Genomic DNA, 17,655 nt, shown 5'->3' on the forward strand with positions numbered 1-17,655 from the left:
GTCCGTCCTGCCTCCTCTTCGCGGGTCATGATCCGTCCTAAGCGCAGCGCTCGGCCACCCAGTGCTTTACTTGTCTCTATTGGCGCAGCGCCCCCCTGGAGCTGCAACAGTGCGGTGGTGGGTCAGGGCACCAGCAGTCAATCACCCCCGTGGCTAGTGTCTCCTCCCGCGCAGCCTTGTCGTCCAGTGAGTGGCGTGGTCAGGCCCGCTCCTTCAGGGAACCACAAGGTGATCCCAACGCTCAGTACGGCCACTACGGGGGTCACTCTGCACCCCGAGGTTGGGATGCTGCGTCTTTTGCCCCCTCCACCAGTGACGGCGCCTCACGGGGGCGCCTGGGGCGTGAGTCGCCCCCCCACCTCCGTCGCCTCCTCCGAAGTGCAGCTGGGCCTGTGATCCCCTGAGTAAATGTAGGGGTACTCACAGTTTGCAGGGACCTCACCAGGTCGCAGGGGTACAGGCTCAACCAGGGCGGCAAGGAGGGTCAGGCCACACACTGGTGCGACGAGTGAGGGAAAAGGCGCCTGATCCGCCCTCACGGCCTCTCAGGCAACAAGGAGCACTCCAGGATCCGCTCGGAGGCCGGGGGGCAGGGGTCCAGGGCCAGCGCGGGTAAACCTGCAGGGTCAGCCAGACCAGGTATTCACCAAAGGCCCCCACCGGCCGCCAGGACAGGCGCTCCCAGTGGAGGCGCCAGCGGGCAGAGCTAAGATGGCGGGCAAGGCCCCGTCCGGGGGCACAAGATGGCGGGCAGCTCCTCCGGCGCTCGAAATCTCAGCGCAGCAGCTCCAGGCGCCGTCACGGTTCCAGGCAGCAGGGCAATAAGGGTCCGCTAGGCTCAGCTCACCGGGGCAGCCCTCCAGCATGTGGCAGGTCCGTAGTCGTGTGTTCGGGGAGCCGCCTCACCCCCAGCGCGGCCCTGCAGTCTCACCGGAGCCGGCTCCTCGCGTTGGGCCAGCGGTCGGATCCGCACCACGTCCCCGCCCAGGGGTCACTCCACCGCCGGCAGCTCCGCCGCCGCTGTCCGCCGGGTCCACGATGCGCCGACCCCAGCCGGGGTCCGCCTCAGAGGCTCCGGTTGGATCACCAAGCGTTGTCCAGCCCTGCGCGCCGCCCTCCAGGGAAGCGAGGCCAGGCGCGGATGGAAGACGGCCGCGGTGCTCCGGCGGCCGGACTGCCGAGTCTTCCGTTGCCCCCAGTACCAGCACCTGCACTGGAGCGGTCACCAAGCCAGTCTCCTCTCCTGTCCTTCAGGGGCTCTGCCAAGTATCCAGATCTCTGGAAAAAGCCCCCGATTAACGCAAATAATAGCTTAAGAAGGCAGCGGGGCGACGGAGCTCACTCGAGGTGCGCCCGTCTACATCGCCGCCGTAGCCACGCCCAAGAGACCTGGCTTTTTGAGCAGTAGCAGCATTCCCCACCCCAGCGCCTTGACCCTCACAGGTGAGTAGTGCGCTTTACAAATTATATGATTGATTGGTTTGGGCCATAATAGCCAAGCAAGGTGAGCAAAGAACCTGAAATGATCACCTTCACAATGACCCATCTGCCACTTGGGTCAACCAGAGAGTCTAAAATACAAGCATTTCTCTGTATTTAAATAATATAGCAACACCCCTTATGTTAGCAGTCTACTTAGAACAGATCAAATGATCCAACCTTTTTTGATTTTTAAATATCCTAGTAATCTCCTCTTATAAAAGATGAGTTTCCTGAAGGATAATGACCTGCGCAGGGGAATCTTTTATATAGTGCAGAATTTTAAGTTTTCACACGCAGGCCATTAACATTCCAGGACAATAACTGGATCGTTCTCATGGTGGTTTGAGCGCAGGGGCTGTGAGTGGACTAAGTCTCAAAAGGAGCCAGCATCAGACCAATCACAATAAAACTATGGTAATCTGACCATTCAATAAGGTGAATGAGGAGTATTTTGATTTTTGTACCCCTATGCTCCTCACCCCTTGCGCCCGACGCCCCTCAAAAAGACCCCTCCCTGGAGAACCTCCCCCTGTTTCAACTGAACAGATGTAGTCCAGTTACTGTACCCCGGGGCAACCCGCCCTGTCCCCTTATAAACAAATAAAGTGATGAAGGAGAAGCTTGAGCCCAACCTTTGACTTCCTCTAACTAAGTGTCCCTGTGTTTATCCCTATATGGTTATCTTTATGTTCATCTTCCTAGTACCATTTTTGGAAACCGAGGAGACCAGAGTACGTACCTAGAAGTCCTACAAGCAAAGTCTGCCCTGTTAGTCCCCCATATGAATGTGCGTGAATGTTGTGAATAGATGCCAAACCACCAGGGGCTAACTTGCCAATTATTTTTCCCCTTTGCCCATACTTTCTAGTAGCTTGTCTGACTCTTGTACAGATCTAACGTTATGCATTTTTTCCGTGTGCATCATTTTCAGAGTTGCTGGAAACTTACGTCGAGCCACTGCACCAAACTTTTTTAAATTGTCAATTTTCCAGCCCAACTCTCATTGCCTGTCCAAGGTGACATGGGCAAGATCAGAGCGAATGTCAAATAAGAAATCTCTAACCTTCAATGATTTCCCCTTTAAGGCCATATTGAGAATCTTTTCCTTCAAGGAATAGGTATGAAAGTTGATGAGAATTTTCCTAGGCGTTGTCTTGTTAGGCTTAGATTTTATATCTGGACATTTGAGACTATGGGGGTTATTCACATGGTGGTCGGACTGCATTCGACAGCTTGTGGGATGCGGTTCGACCACCATCTATTGCTGCGGTCCAACTGAACCATTACAATGTATGCGGTCGGAGGCAGCAGGCGGAGGTACAGTCTGACGCTTTCCGATGGTCGCAAGGAGCCCGTCGGAGGGCCAGTAAGTCCTACAATAGGGGCGGTGCCTACTCAGGTAGGGATTACAAAGTGTCCACCTGCCCTTTCATGGCGGTTCGCCCACTATGAAAAGGCAAGTGGAAAGTGACTTTGGGGGCCCCTAGCAAGGCCCCTTCCCCACTGGCCCCCCGCTATGGGGCCTAACCCATCCCACCACAATGTGGCAGGCACCGCATGGTGCCTGCCACACGGTGCAGGGATGTTTTTAAAGTGTACATTTTCTATTGCGGCGTGTGCTGCAGCCTGCAGCACAAGCCACAATGGAAAATATACACTCTGTAACTGCTGTGAAGGCAGTCGCATTGTATTCAGGCAAGCGGGACCGCCGAGTCCTTGTTGGGTGGTCCCGCTTCTGCTACAGTGCCAGTCAGACGAGAGTCCGACCTGCATCGTAATGATGCCCTATGTCTCAAAAATATGATGATTGTACTTCAGCATTACATGGGTGTGCCTGTAATGGCATGCCCCTTTTCTGATCACTGTTGTACCTCGGGCATACAATGCAGCATCCTCTATATGTGGCTGAAAAGGTAAGTAGTATTATCTACTTTAGTGTCTTTTCTATAATTATAGTAATTTGCTTTTAATGTAGGCCTCTCAAGTACAATGTTATCCCTTCCTGGAATGACAACCAATGTTGGCTATCATTAGATCATGTCCTATGATGTCATAAGGGGTGTGTCAAAGTGTTTGATGTCAGTTCAGCTACCCCTAGCATTTCAATGAATCAATATCCATAAGGAACAGATCGTAAATCTGCTACAGCAAGCCTGAACATTGCTCAAGAGATGCACTGTTTAACCCACTTTGACCATTTTTATTTCAAACCTTATTGTGCTCGCTGCAGTTCTCGAACGTGCCCTGAGAATTCAACAATTCTTGCCTACGGAACCTACTGGCTTTGCCAATGTCGTACATGTATACTGTACAGCATTGGAAGTAATACAAATTATTGTAAACACTGTTCTGCATCTGCAAAAAAGGGAAAAAACTAAAGGTACAATGATAACGCTGGCCACATCACTCCATAGGCATGCCCACGCATGATGACGCATGCATGCACATGTCAAACGAAAGGGTACACAGTTTAGTCCTCTCAAATATGGACAATGCATCAGTGATCATATACAGCCACTTCAGGGGACACAAGATTCAAGATTTTCACAGTGCTACTCAAGAACATTTGGCATTGCTGTCTACATCAAGGGATATAAGTGATGGTAGAATGCTTTATGGGGAAAACGAACAAAGTGGATGACTGGAATTCTCATTTCCTGAGTTATTTCAGTTGGTGGTGGCTGGATCTAAAGGTATTTTCTACCATTGCGAACAGATGAGGTCTCTGCACGGCAACCTTCTTGCCTCAAGGCTCAATGATCAGGTCCATGTTCTTCTAGTTGGCAACCAGATCCAGAGGTGAAAGCAATGGACAACTTGCTACATGACTGGAGGGATGGATCTAAACTGCGCCTCCCACCTTTGTTATGATTCCCTGAGTTTGTGTTCAGTTTCAAAATAGATTTGATGGCAGGTGGCTTTCACCACTCCCAGTTATATTTGTAATGGTTTTATCCAGTCGAGATGTCTTTCGTTTCATTGTCCATTATATTTGTTGTATATCTAGCCACCCAATTTTATTGAAAAACATTTGCAAGGGGCAATGTGTGGATAGATCACTCAATACACTTTACCCAAATTCCAAAGTTACATACATGGGCCATATAGGTCTTACTTATTGCCTTACGATTACTGCTCAAACCATTACTTGCCACGTGAGACTACCTAAGTAATTTTGGTTCCAAGATATACATATGCACACAGATGAGCACAATTCACATTTTTATAGAAAAATATTTTAATCCTGAACTTTAAGCTAATACAATATGTTCTGAATATCAGCATTGAGGAAACTTGAATGGATTTTCTTACCCTCATCAAGCAAAGCATGCGCTGGCTGACAAAGGAATAAAATCACTCCTTTTTACAAAGTTGTTCATATGAGGGACAAGAAAAGTGAATAGGATGTGAATGTAACAACACACCCTGAATAACAATTTGGAATACTGCACAATAAACCAATCACACCACTCAAAATACTTGACAGCATTGCTTCATTTGGAGAATGTGTCAAATGAGAAAGAAGAGATAGTTATAAACAATCACTTCAGGTGTTTTCTAGTCCCTATCAAACATCATTGCTGTTATTAATTAAGGAGGCAGGCAATATGCCATACTTTTTTTAGGACAGCTGAGTGATTGATGCCTTTGATGGGTCTTGAGACCTAGAGATGAGATTCAAAATCATCCAGTGATATATTTCAGAACATTTTGGCACAGACATACAAGGTAGATGCCAGTTTGCTTATACTGCAAAGAAGGCTCTGCTGCCCTTGGATTTGAGCTTGACACCTCAAAATGCAGAGCAGATATGTAGGTTGAGTATGACATTTACATGCTGGATGGAAGACTACTATTGGTCACGTATGCGCTAAGTGATAGGTATTTAAATGCTTGCACAATCCAGCAGCCTAATCAGAAGTGTACTTTATAGGAGCCACTGTAATAATTTTCTGTCTTCTCAACTATAGTCTCTCTCCTCCATTGACACTTGCTACTTAGGTGTGTGCTCTCTGCTGAAATCTTTTCTGTGTACCTGGTAAGCTTGCATACAGGCAGTATCAGTAGTCCAGTATCTAAACTGTAGGAGCCTTGTGCTCAATACCAAAACAGAGTAAGCAATGAAGAAAATAATCTGCTGCTTTTGTGCAATTTTTCTACCCACGGGAATATTCTATTCTGGTTTGGCAAATGTTACAACCCCTTTAAAATGTAAAATATGTACAGATGATGGCAGAGATAATATACAATGTGTGTAAAAATGAAGATGCTAATTTTAATGTTTTTATAATTGTTATAAAATGATACAAAACAAATTACTGAAAAAACTCGGTCCCGGTTAGTGGGAGATAAGAGTATTGTGATGGTTTGTAGAAGACATATTCTAAGCAGGTATATAAGAAGAGAGTTCCTTACATGGAAGTAGAAGTAAGAAAGTACCCAGAGTAAGTAGAGAAAATATCCTAATGTAATTTTAATAGGGTGAACGGGATACTCGCCAACCAAATTTCAAGTCAGGCCCAAAGGTAGCACTGCATAATACACGTCAGCATAGAGTCACATAATGAGATCATTCTTAGTAGCACAAATGTATTTGCCTGTTCAACACCCAGGGTTTTCTATTAAAAGCAGTAGATTTGTACATGCAAAAGTCGCTGTTACTGAGAAAATTTGCTCCTGAATACTGCAAAAGGTGCTGAAGCATCAGAAAGATTCATTAGTTCCCCTTAGGGGCTACCTGTAAAACCTGTGGTTTTCAGCTACTATCTTTGGAAAATTTTGTTGTGAGGTTCACTGAGAATCTGAACACTTTTGTTAGGCAGAAACATCTACCAGGATATAGAAGTTGAGACAACACTGCAGCCTTTTAAAGCAAGTTTGTTGTACATCCCATGAAAAAAGGAGATTTGTTTTTTTAATTAAAGCTCATTTTGTTGTGGTACAATCTATTGTATTTATGTCTTTGTTGTCATCGAGGTGGAACTAAAAGGACTATGAACAAATTTAAATCTCCAATGATTGCTGGCATATCTTATATTTCACAGCAACAGTTCAATAATAAATACAGGGCCTCATTACGATGTCGGTCGGAAAGTATTCCGGCCGACTCGGTTTTGGAATGATTTCTGATCGACTCAGTTTCGGGGTGTCCGACCGACTGATTATGATGTTTCCGAACACTGTTTGGTCGTACTCACATTGACTTCAATGCGAGCCAGTGTTCCAACCGACTACACAGCTCCCAGTGAAGAAAGGGGTGGTTGCGGAAAACCTTGCACCCCGTGGAGGACACCCCATGGTGCCTGCCACACTGTGCATGGTTGGAAAGGGAGGTCCCTTTGGTAACCCCACCGGCCCCAACAGGAGGCCTCCGGGAGAAGGGTGGCCTGCTATGGGCCCCAAAGTCAGATTCCGACAGCTGATCCTTGTCAGACAGACTGATTCAGAAAGCCAGTCTGAATTCGATATCGTAATCGCTCAGTCGGAAAAGTGGTCTATAGAGAATACTAGTCGGCTCTGACCAGCTCGGTGTCTCCGAGTCGGAACCGAGTCAGACAGTCCTAATGATTTCCAACCATCGTAATCGGTCAGTCAGAAATGTTTCTGAGTCGGTCGAAAGCAAGTCTTCCAACACGGATTCGGACTAACCGGATGCCGTTCGGAGCCTCTCCGACCAACATCGTAATTAGCCCCACAGTTGTAAAATTTGTTTGAGAGCTATAAAAGTATATATGTTTAACCTTTGCAAAACACCACTTTCCCTTTAGAATGCTGTGGACATTGTGACCTTTGCAGTGAAAGTCTGAACCAAATTTTGAATTAAGTTGTAAGATTTCTGGATAAGATGAAAGCATCTACATAAACAACAAGCACATGTCAAAAGTAGAAGATTCATAAACAATTTGAATACCTTTTCTGAAAAGAACTTGACCAAATGAAGCATTTTTTGTTTTATATTTCTCTTGCATTGATCCAAAGGTCCCCCCTTCTGCAATGGATTTAATTTGTTCGTCTGTCAAAGAATACTGTAAAAACTCAACAATCTTCTTAACGCCAGCAGTGAGATCCTAAAAAAATGAAACACAGTTGCAGTTACCATCAAGGTGATACATTCTAAAGAATAATTATGTGGCGACAAGCGGGGTACTCAGTAGTCAAGCTTGTCTTAACTTCTAATGGAAGATACCACAATGTAATACTTCAAACCGTTTTTAAAATTGAGAACCTCTGGGTAAAAAGATAAGTGAAAAAGGGAAAATGTATTTCTCTATGTGTTTCGGAAAAGATACATTTGTTATGATCAACCACACATCCTAAGTTTCAATGATGGGAGATCATGAACACACATTGCCAGTTTCTACAATGATGAAACATACAAATACGTTTTGTTTCCACATTAGTTCAGAATGAACACACATTACCAGATTCAACAAGGCGCTACAGACACACACAGATGTAACTAGCTCTCATTGTGGGCCAGAATGTGACCACACACACATATATTGCTAGTTTCTGCAATGCCTCAGAATGCATATATATTAGCAACCTTCTACAACTATTACTCCAATTATTTTGACAGCTAGGCTAGTGGATGAAAACAATGTTCTTCCAATACAGAAGTGTAAGATGCTTATCATAGGCTGAGGTTTGGTTGTGTACTGACAAATAAATGTGCAGGTATATGAAACCTGTGGATTCTGCTTGGCGCAAATGAGCACAAAAAGATCGATATAGTCCCTGCAGTAAGCATGTGGATAGACTAGAAGTGAATTATGACTCCAACTACAATTGTGAAAAATGACCCCTCCCCCTAGTTTGCTGTGCTGATCATTGGTCTCTGCTTGGTGACCGGATCCCTTGCAGCCAGGCTGGCCACTTAAAATCTGCACAAGAACGCCCAGTATTCCCCAGAGAGGCTTTTAAGAAGCTAAGTTTATCTTCTTTCCTGCTGTCTGCACAGTCTTTATATTGCACAGTAATTCATTTGATCTATGTATATGGTATTTCTATAGCAAGAATCTAGACAAAAGGCAGGGGACGGCTGTACTAGGTTAAAGATAAGCATAAAGTCATACAGTGATAGGAGAGGTAAATGGGTTGTGGACAGTTAATGCATTGTGACGTAGTTGTCTTTTACAAGGTGAGCCTTCAACTCTTTCCAAAATTTGAGCAGCGTTGGGACAAGACTGATTGGATACGTGGATGTTGTTCAAGATCCTGTGTGTATAGATGGAAAAGGCCTGCTGTTTTGGCTTTTATTTTTTACTCTTCCTAGGATCTGATTAGGAATGGGTCAGTTAATTCAGATCCATGCATAAACTTTTGTTTACGTAGTCGTCAGAATTACAGGTTTGAAGGTCTTTAACGCATCCGATAATTATACGATGTGTTAGATAACTCAACCTTTGTTAAATTTTGGCAGGCAAACCTAGCGAAATTTAACAGGAAAAAGCATACGGTATTTACCGTATCATGTGGATTTTCGTGTATTAAACACCAAAATCTGCATGTTAGTCCCCACAAACTCTCAATAGGTGGTATTTATCACACCCGATAAATAACGTACCCCATGGTATAGTTATTTATCAGGTGCGTTAAATAAGACCTAAACTCATAATCAGGTCCTCCTTAGTCTGCAGTCTGAATAACAGGGTGTTGGATCTTCTTCAAAATCAAGCTATGTTTCCTTCCTTCCTCCCACACCGTGTGAACCCTCCCTGACCCAGCTAGAATGCAACAATCACATTGACCACCTCCGGTGACAGCTGAAAGGGACTTAGATGGTCCTACTCAAATACAGGCATGCAAGTGGAGGCTTTGAAGTATCCGATAGAGCTTCGGGCTTCTTGACATATCATTGGAGTTGTATTATCCATTAAAAACTGAACAGACAGACTTTCAAGGGTAGAGAGCAAGGCTTTCAGAGCCAACCGAATTGCTCTCAGTTTGAGCAGGATGACATGCTGAACATGCTCCTGCAGATATCGGAGGCCTCTGATATCCAGTTCCTTCAGATGAGAACTCCACATATGCATTGGTGCAACCATTTACATTATGTCCATTGCTGGTGGAAGGTAGAAGGACATCCCCTGCAAGAGGTGCTCCTCCATCTACCACAAATTTAGATCTGAGTCAGTTTCCGAGGATGCCACAATTGTGTCTGTCAGATCTATCCTCTGTTGGAACCACAGCTACAGAGGTACCAATGGAAAGCCATTACATGCCAGCATTCATATGTGACCAGATGGGTGCAGGAGTGGAATTCGAGCTTACTCCTGAAACATAGGAATCACACTGCAAATGTCTCAGATTCTCTACAGAGGAGGAAAGTCTCCGAGCAATGTTATATCAAGGGCTGCCCATATAAAGAGGAGGTGATGATAGGGCTCTAGGTGAGATTTGGTCTTGCTGAAGGAGAAGTACAATGATGTTGCCTGCTGGCGGTGCAACACCATCTGCCAGAAACAGACTTCGAGCAGCCAGTCATCCAGGCAGAGGAACATGGAGATTTTCAACTTTCTGGAGATGAGCTGCAACCTCAGCCATCACCTCCGTGAAGTTTCGAGGAGCCAATATTAATTTGAATAAGATAAAGTGTGAGCTCTACCAAAAATCTCAGTTACCTTCTGAGCGAATGCAGGATCGGTGTGTGGAATTACATTTCCTGCAAGACAAGAGCACCATCCAGTCTGAAGCTGAAGAAGAGAGAATGTCTTGAACTTCTCATTGTAAAGGAAAAGATTCAAGAACCTGAGGCCTACGATAGGATTCTTCTTGGGGACCAGGAAGTACAGCGAGTAGCAACCTTGCACAACTTTCTGCTCTGGCACTAACTCTACTGCACTTTTCTACAGCAGGACTGCCACCAGCTGATGCAGGGAATAAAGAGTGGGTATGAGGGGAGGAGTTTCCTGTAGTGGTAGAGCATACCCCTGTTCTACAATCTGAAAGATCCAATTTTATGGCCTTCGAGGAATGTAGAAAGCAGGATACCAGTCCTCCTCCAACGGCTGCACATGTTCCTACACAAGGGAACTGAAGAAGCTTTCCAGGTGGTGCAGGGGAAGAAGAGGAGGATGAGGGGCCTGTCTCCTGGGTATTGGGGTCTCTGCCTTTTCCAATGCCTCTGTCCTGTTTGAAAAGTAGGTTTTGCTGCTGGGAGGGCTGTGAGGGTTAGTAATTATGTGAATTGAAACCTTTCAAGAACCCTCAAAAGTTCCTATCCTGCCAAAATGTGTTTGCAGAGATTTGAGCATTAGGCACAGTGGCATTGTTCTGTCTGCCTTACTTCTACCCAGTTAGAAATCTGCATTTTCTTCAAAATTTTCTGTCCCATTGAACGCCAAATCCATAAATGTTACCTGGACGTTATTAGAAAAACCAGACAACCTCAGTGAGGCATGCCATCTAAGAATCACTGACGATCCAATGGCTCTTACCAAAGAATCAGCTGTCCATACCAACTTTAATTATTTGCCTAGAGGCCTCCTAGCCATAATGTATCACATCGGCAAAATGCTCCCAGAGGTGATCCAATAGGTTTGGTGAAACTAGCTTGGCCAGTTGTTTTTGCGAACCATTCTTATCCTTGATTGGAGGCTTCCGTGAGGCGTTGAGAGCGAGTTCATGAATCAGCCAGGGAGTGCTGCTGTATGCCTCGCGTACCTGCATGCCTCGCGTACCTTCTGTGACTGTTCAATACGAAATGCCATGGAACACGTCATTGCGTAGGTACGTAATTGCAACTTGTAACTGGCCTTCGTAGCTTGATACTCTTTCCGAATAAGGCATTGCGTGATCGTGGTGATGCTGATAATCTTAATGATGTCTAATATGACCTCCTTGTGGCATTTGTCGTGTAATCTGTCATCATGCTTGTTTTTATCCCTACCTGTTGATGTATTTGCATTATTGTCCTTCCTTTCCTTCTTAATGTAAAGCGCTCTAATATCCTATGGGATCTAGTTCGCGCTATATAAAACTTTATAAATAAAAAAAATAAAAAATATCCCACAAAGCATGATTATATCTTCAGGCATGTCAAATATTTGAGAGCTAGGACTTTTGCTGAAAAAAACTCCTCTTCCCTAATGCCTCCAACTTTTTGATTCCCTGTCTTCTAGGGCCGTAGAAAACGCTCCAGTAATCTGCTTTGGACTGCAAGAAGCTTGCACCGCAAAGCTCTCTGGGAACGGGTGAACTGAGAGAAACAGTAGGCCCACTAGACCAGATCTGTACTTTCTAGCTACCAGCCAGGTATCCCTCTGGATGGAAGTCGGTCTTTCCCAAGCAGCCATCAATTAATCCTAAAAGGCCTTGTTAAAGGGCAATAATCAATCAATCAGGGGGTTTAAAGTGCCCTACTCACCAGTGAGGGTCTCAAGGTGCTGGGGGAGGGGGGCAGCTCCAGATCAGCCAAAGAGCCAGGTCAGGTCTTGAGGCTCTTTCTGAAGGTGTGCAAAGTAGGGGAGCATCTGATGTAGACTGGGAGCTTGTTCTTGGCTCTTGGCTTTGGCTGCGATGTAGGAGAAGGCTCTTCCACCCGCTCTGGTTCTGCGGATGTGTGGGTTTCTGCCAGGATGAGGTCAGCGGAGAGGAGGTTCCTATTGGGTACATGGAAGGAAACTCTTTCATTGAGGTATTTGGGTCCGATGTTATGGAGGGATTTGTAGGTGTCGGTGAGTAACTTGAAGGTTACACTCTTCTTGACGGGGAGCCAGTGGCAGTCTCGCAGGAGTTGGGTGATGTGCTCATGTCGTGGGATGCAGAGGACGAGTCTGGCCACGGTGTTCTGGATAGTCTGGAGTTTGTGAAGCAGGGATTTGTTGATTCCATCATAGAGGGTGTTTCCGTAGTCCAGTCTGCTTGTTATTAGTGCGTGAGTGACTGTCTTTCTGGCTTTGGGGGGATACACTTGAAGGTCTTGCGGAGGGTGTTGAAGCAGGTGGAGGCAACAGAGTTGATCTATCAGGTTATGGTGAGAGAGGAGTTGAGTATGATGCCGAGGTTCCGGGCGTGGTCCATGGGGGTGGGTGGTTCTGAGGGCGGAGGGCCAAGAGCAGTATTCCCAAGCAGAGGGGGGGTCCGAGGACTAGGACTTCTGTCTTCTTTGAGTTAAGTTTCAGACAGCTGCTGCTCATCCAAGCTGCAATATCTTCATTCACTCTTGGAAGCTGAGTTTGGTGGTTTCTGGGTTCTTCGTGAGGGGTAGGATGAACTGGGTGTCGTCGGCGAAGGTACAATGCTGAGTCCATGCTGTCTGTTGACGGCGGCGAGGGCGGCCATGTAGATGTTGCAGAGCGTGGGACTGAGCATATTCTTGTGGTACTCTGCAATTGATCTCCGTGGGTTCAGAGAGGAAAGGTGGGAGTCTGATTCTTTGGGTTCTGCCGGCGAGGAAGGAGCGGAGCCAGTTAAGGGCAGTTCCCTGTATTCCAGAGTCGTGGAGTTTGGCTGCAAGGGTTCAGACGATTAACTAGAAGGCTGTAATGTCTGTTAGGAGATTAGATTATTTACCACAGCAGAAAGGAGATGTTCAAGAATGTCTGCTGCTTTACCTATCAGTGTGGAAATAAGCCATTTTAGGAGTGTGGCATCCCGAAGGAAACTCCATCTGCATCTCGGCCAATATATCTAATCCAGTCAAATTTCTCAGTGCTAAATAGGCCGCCAAGATAGCGGAAAGGGAAGACAGAAAATTATCTGCGTCACTACTTTATTCCATGTCTTGCTGCAATGTATCAGGCATCTGGATAAGATCAGAGTCTGAATCAATGATTTGAGGCAATGCCAATACTGATGGAGTGAGCCTTCAGCCTGTTTCTTCCAGAACAGTTTCTTCTCCTATGATCACTGAGCCTGACTCCTAGTTATCTGCAGGATCTTCCTGGTCTTTGATGAAGTTTTCTCCTAAAGGGGCTGGTGGAATTGCTGTTTGTGGCATCAGAGTCAGTGTCAGCAGCTACTAATGTGGCATTGGCATCGGAAGAAGGTAGATCAAAGAGAACCTCAGCATTGGCCCCACCCCACATGGTGCCAGAGACATCTGAGGGACAGGGAAACATAAGGCACAGGAGAGGGCTTGCCAGCGTGAATCCGTGAGGATCCCCACAATAGTCACATGGAGCCTAAAGACGCTCCAAGAGAAACAGTCACATGTCTGAACATTTCAAACATGCCATTCAGGAAAAATGCCGGACTGGCACCTAGCACCAGGAACTCAAAATAGGCCTGAAGCGACATTGGGAGGAACCTGAAGGCTGAGGATCGGGTAGCAGTCCTGACACAGGGGCCGGGGCCAACGGCGCTGCTGACATTGTCTCTTAAGAGGGAGGGATTTCAACCAATGTCACTTCTTACGACAACTCCTTAGGAGTAGAGGAACACTTTGGTGACTTACCTTTTTAAAATGAAGGTTATTACACCGCGCCTCTTCTTTTTGTGCATGTGATGCTTCTCCCTCAGAAATGTGGAAGAGGGGAGGATGAAAATGGAGCAATGCCTGACGGTCTTCAGGGGCCATGGAAAGCTTGGTCTCCCTTGGCCCTCTGCCCCAGGCACCAAAAATATATGTTGTCAGGGTCCGTGATTGGCATTTATCTTTCACAATCCCTACAGGGCTTACAATCTGATCTCTTTAGAGGAGACTTCCCTTGCAATGTAGACAATTTTGCTAGGAATCCATTGAATAAAGTATTTCAGTAGAATGGCAGTGAGTTCCGGATCCGCCTTAAATAGTGTGGAAAAAAGGGAACGGACAATGATGTGCCAGGGTGGGCACTTTATTCTCCCACTCATATCACCAGGATGCTGCTTCTGATGGCAAGGTGGTATGAAGAGCTGGCTATGACAGTTTCTGGATTCAGATTGGTGCCTGGGGATATTCAACAGGTGAGGAATCTACAAGTAGAAGTAGATATCAGAGCAGTCCCTTTTCACTTTGTGAGCGCTCTGGCCATCACCAAAAAGATTATTTGTACTGAAACATATCAGTTCCCTTGTAGGCGTCTCATCCATTCACACAACAATTGGCAGAAACCTGCATAACAGTCTCTGCTTCACAGCAGTTATAAACTTCTCACAAGCTGGCCTACACAGCTTAAAATAATCTAGCTGATTCACGACACTGGCTCAGAGTTTAGACAGGTTAATGGAGCCAATTGTAGATAAACTATGGTGACTGAGATTAGAGCCTGGCAGCGAATGCCCATGTGGTGCACTGTGCTGTGCTGTAATGCTGACTTGACAGGCGAAAGATCATTCAATAGGAGTGCCAGGGCAATGGTCAACCGGGTACCCCTTGTATTTTCAGCACAGTCCAACATGGAAAACAGAGGCCGTGATTTTTCCCAAGAACTATCCCGAGAGCTGGTCTAAGAAGGCCCGTTGGTACTTTGCAGCAGCGTTAGCTTACCTGTACAAAGAGTAGCAGCATATAGGGCAAGGACAACTGGGTCAGCAAGAAAATAAAGGGCAGCTGGGAGCCTATATATTGCTCCTGGGGCAGTAGGAGGAGCGCTCAGATTTGTAACAGCCAGCTGCAGGGCAATGGCTCTGTGCTGGCATGCACTCTCATATCTGTCTTGCGCCCCTTTCCCTCCTTTCTGTGCTGCACACCTTCTCTCAAAACCATGTCCCATTGTTGACAACATGCTCAATGCAGAAAGCGTCCAGATCCAAGACATCGGGAAACTTCTGCATCAATATGAGATACAACACTATATTGGCATAAATAAAAATAATGTGTTTATCATTGTCAACAGACAGGAGAACAAAAAAGAAACAAGCATTGGTAAATGTATTAGGTTTCGCCTAAATGATTAATAATAAGCTGTTTTCTGTTGTAAGTTGTAGCTTGCTGAGTAGTTGTACAATATAAGTTACAGAAAGAATAGAAGGTGATGCTTCCTGTTCATAAGTAGAAATGTAGCGCCCCATCATCTAAAGGTGATTCTTCTCTGGTAGGACAAGGTGCATCTCTTCTCCCATTTAGGCTGTTCGGTGGGGCTACTTTAATGTACTGAAAGCAGTCAATCTCTACTTTCCCATGGGCAGGAAAGTGGTAACATCCATCTTTGACTGGTAGAATGTAACCCTTGCCTTTTGGCTAGCAGATGCTGGCCATTCCCCAAGGGTTGTGAAGATGATGGCCCATGCCTCAGAACGGGGAGATAATAAGGCCTACTTGCCTGAAAGGACCTCCACCTTATTATTGGACTGACAGTCAGGGGCATGAGAGGGGTAACTTAGAAATCGCCTTATCTGGCTCTGTTCCTCATCAATGCTCTTACAAGATAGAATTATGTAAAATAATTTTATAGATTTATATTTTTGTACATCATTAACAGTATGCATTTAGACACATGACACCAAAGGTAAAGACAGAGTTTACATTTGGAACTCATTTTTTAATGATAAACAATAGTATTTTCTGAGTATATGTTAGCTATGCCACATTTCTGTGAAAACCCCCCATTTTAACCCATTTTAAATAACATGGAAGTCATCTCTGCCACACACTCTGGGCTTTTCCCCTGCATTTATTCTCGCCACACGTTCCACAACACATAGGGCCTGATTACGATGTCGGGCAGAAAGCCTCCAACCACTGGAGGCTTTCCGACCAACATCGTAGGTTTCAACTCTGACTGCCGTATTACAATGATGGAGGTTGGACTTGAATTCAACTCTGTCTGATAGCCTCAAGGAGCCCGTCGGCCAAACGGAAACTGCTCTTAATCCCTTAAGGATGGCATTTCCTCCTTCGGGATTATGATGCAGGTTTCTGACAGTCTTTCCATATTGGCCTTTCCGACACGGAAACGCTCTTGGAAAGTAGCTTTGGGAACCTCTAGCAGGGCCCCCTTCTCCCCTGGCCCTCCGACTGTGGCTTTCACACCTCTGCACTGTGAGGCAGGCACAGTGAGGTGCCTGCCACACTTTGTAGGGATGTGCTAAAACTTCTATTGTACAATTGGAGCTTGTGCAGTGGGAAGTTACTGCCAGCCGCACAAGCTCCCATTGTAAAATGGAAGTTTGCGACTGCACCATGTGCGGTCTTATCCCAATTGCAGTGTTGGGACCAGAGGGCAGTCAGTTCCGCATCTGCGGCAATGTCCATTAGAGGCAGATCCAACCAACTTTGTAATCAGGCCCACAGTCAAGCTCAAATATATTTTTATATTTCCATTGCAAGTGTTGTTCTGGTCATGACTAATTACTCTCTAGCTTGGATGTAACGAGCAACATATTATTATGTGTTTGGTTTCTTCACTGAGGCATATTCATTCAAATAGTGTTACATTATAAATGTCACTTGTTTGCTCAAACATCTCCGGTTGACTTTAGCTAGAAGGTGCTGAATAATTATTCATGTAAGGGTTAGTGCTTAGGTGTTATGGTAACGTGTAGTTTATTTTTCTTGTGCTCTGATTTGCTGAAGTAATGATTTACTCACACCATGATGATTCTGTAAGTTTTCATATTTTCTATCAGGAATTGTGTATACACCCATTACTTGAGTGTGAGTCAGAGATTTCCTATTCTTCTGGTTTGCCGTCTAATCCTTCCTGATGCTGCTGCTCACTTAGAATTATAAACAAATGATATATACTTGTATAACTCTACATTTGAAAGCCTTAATGGCATTTACTCTGTACTGCTTATTTTAGAATTTTGTAACAAAAACGTTCACATTTCCATTGACTTAGAACTCAGTTATTGAGTGTGTTGAAATTATTCATAAATTGGCATTATTTAATAAAATTGTATTTTAGTGATGTTGGTGCCTTAATGCTGGGAAACATTGCCTCATGAAATTGAGGTTCATTACTGTATCTGATCCAGTGAAATGTGGGCTATCTGATTAAGGTACATTTAGGGTGTCTTGACTTTGTGGTACAGTGTTTTGGTGGATAAAATTGTAGTAGTATTAGATGGTTGCACATGAAAGACCACCTCCTTTTGCTGTAAGGGTTCACTCTTTTTTCTGGTCCTTAGAAATAATGAAACTTCCAGTGTAGATTATTCCATAGAGATTTTGCAGAGAAACTGGAGTTGCAGTGTTTTTACTGAGCGATGTGTAGTGTAAGTATGAACTGTGAAGAATGGTTTTCATCCCCGATTCAGATTATGAGATTGATCGTTAGGCTATATTTGAAGCGTTTGGCTATG

General features: G+C 45.3%; 1 protein-coding gene across 1 annotated transcript in view; it reads right to left on the bottom strand.

Moving 5' to 3' along the window:
* The window catches only part of LOC144781835 (sulfotransferase 6B1-like), a 439,392-nt gene that overhangs the window by 56,872 nt on the left and 364,865 nt on the right, over positions 1–17,655 (bottom strand). Inside the window, exon 6 of the mRNA XM_078660865.1 lies at positions 7,394–7,550. Coding sequence (XP_078516991.1) covers positions 7,394–7,550 — 157 coding nt within the window. The remainder of the gene's footprint in view (positions 1–7,393; positions 7,551–17,655) is intronic.

This window comes from Lissotriton helveticus, chromosome 9, assembly GCF_964261635.1.
Source record: "Lissotriton helveticus chromosome 9, aLisHel1.1, whole genome shotgun sequence".
In the NCBI taxonomy this organism is placed as follows: domain Eukaryota; kingdom Metazoa; phylum Chordata; class Amphibia; order Caudata; family Salamandridae; genus Lissotriton; species Lissotriton helveticus.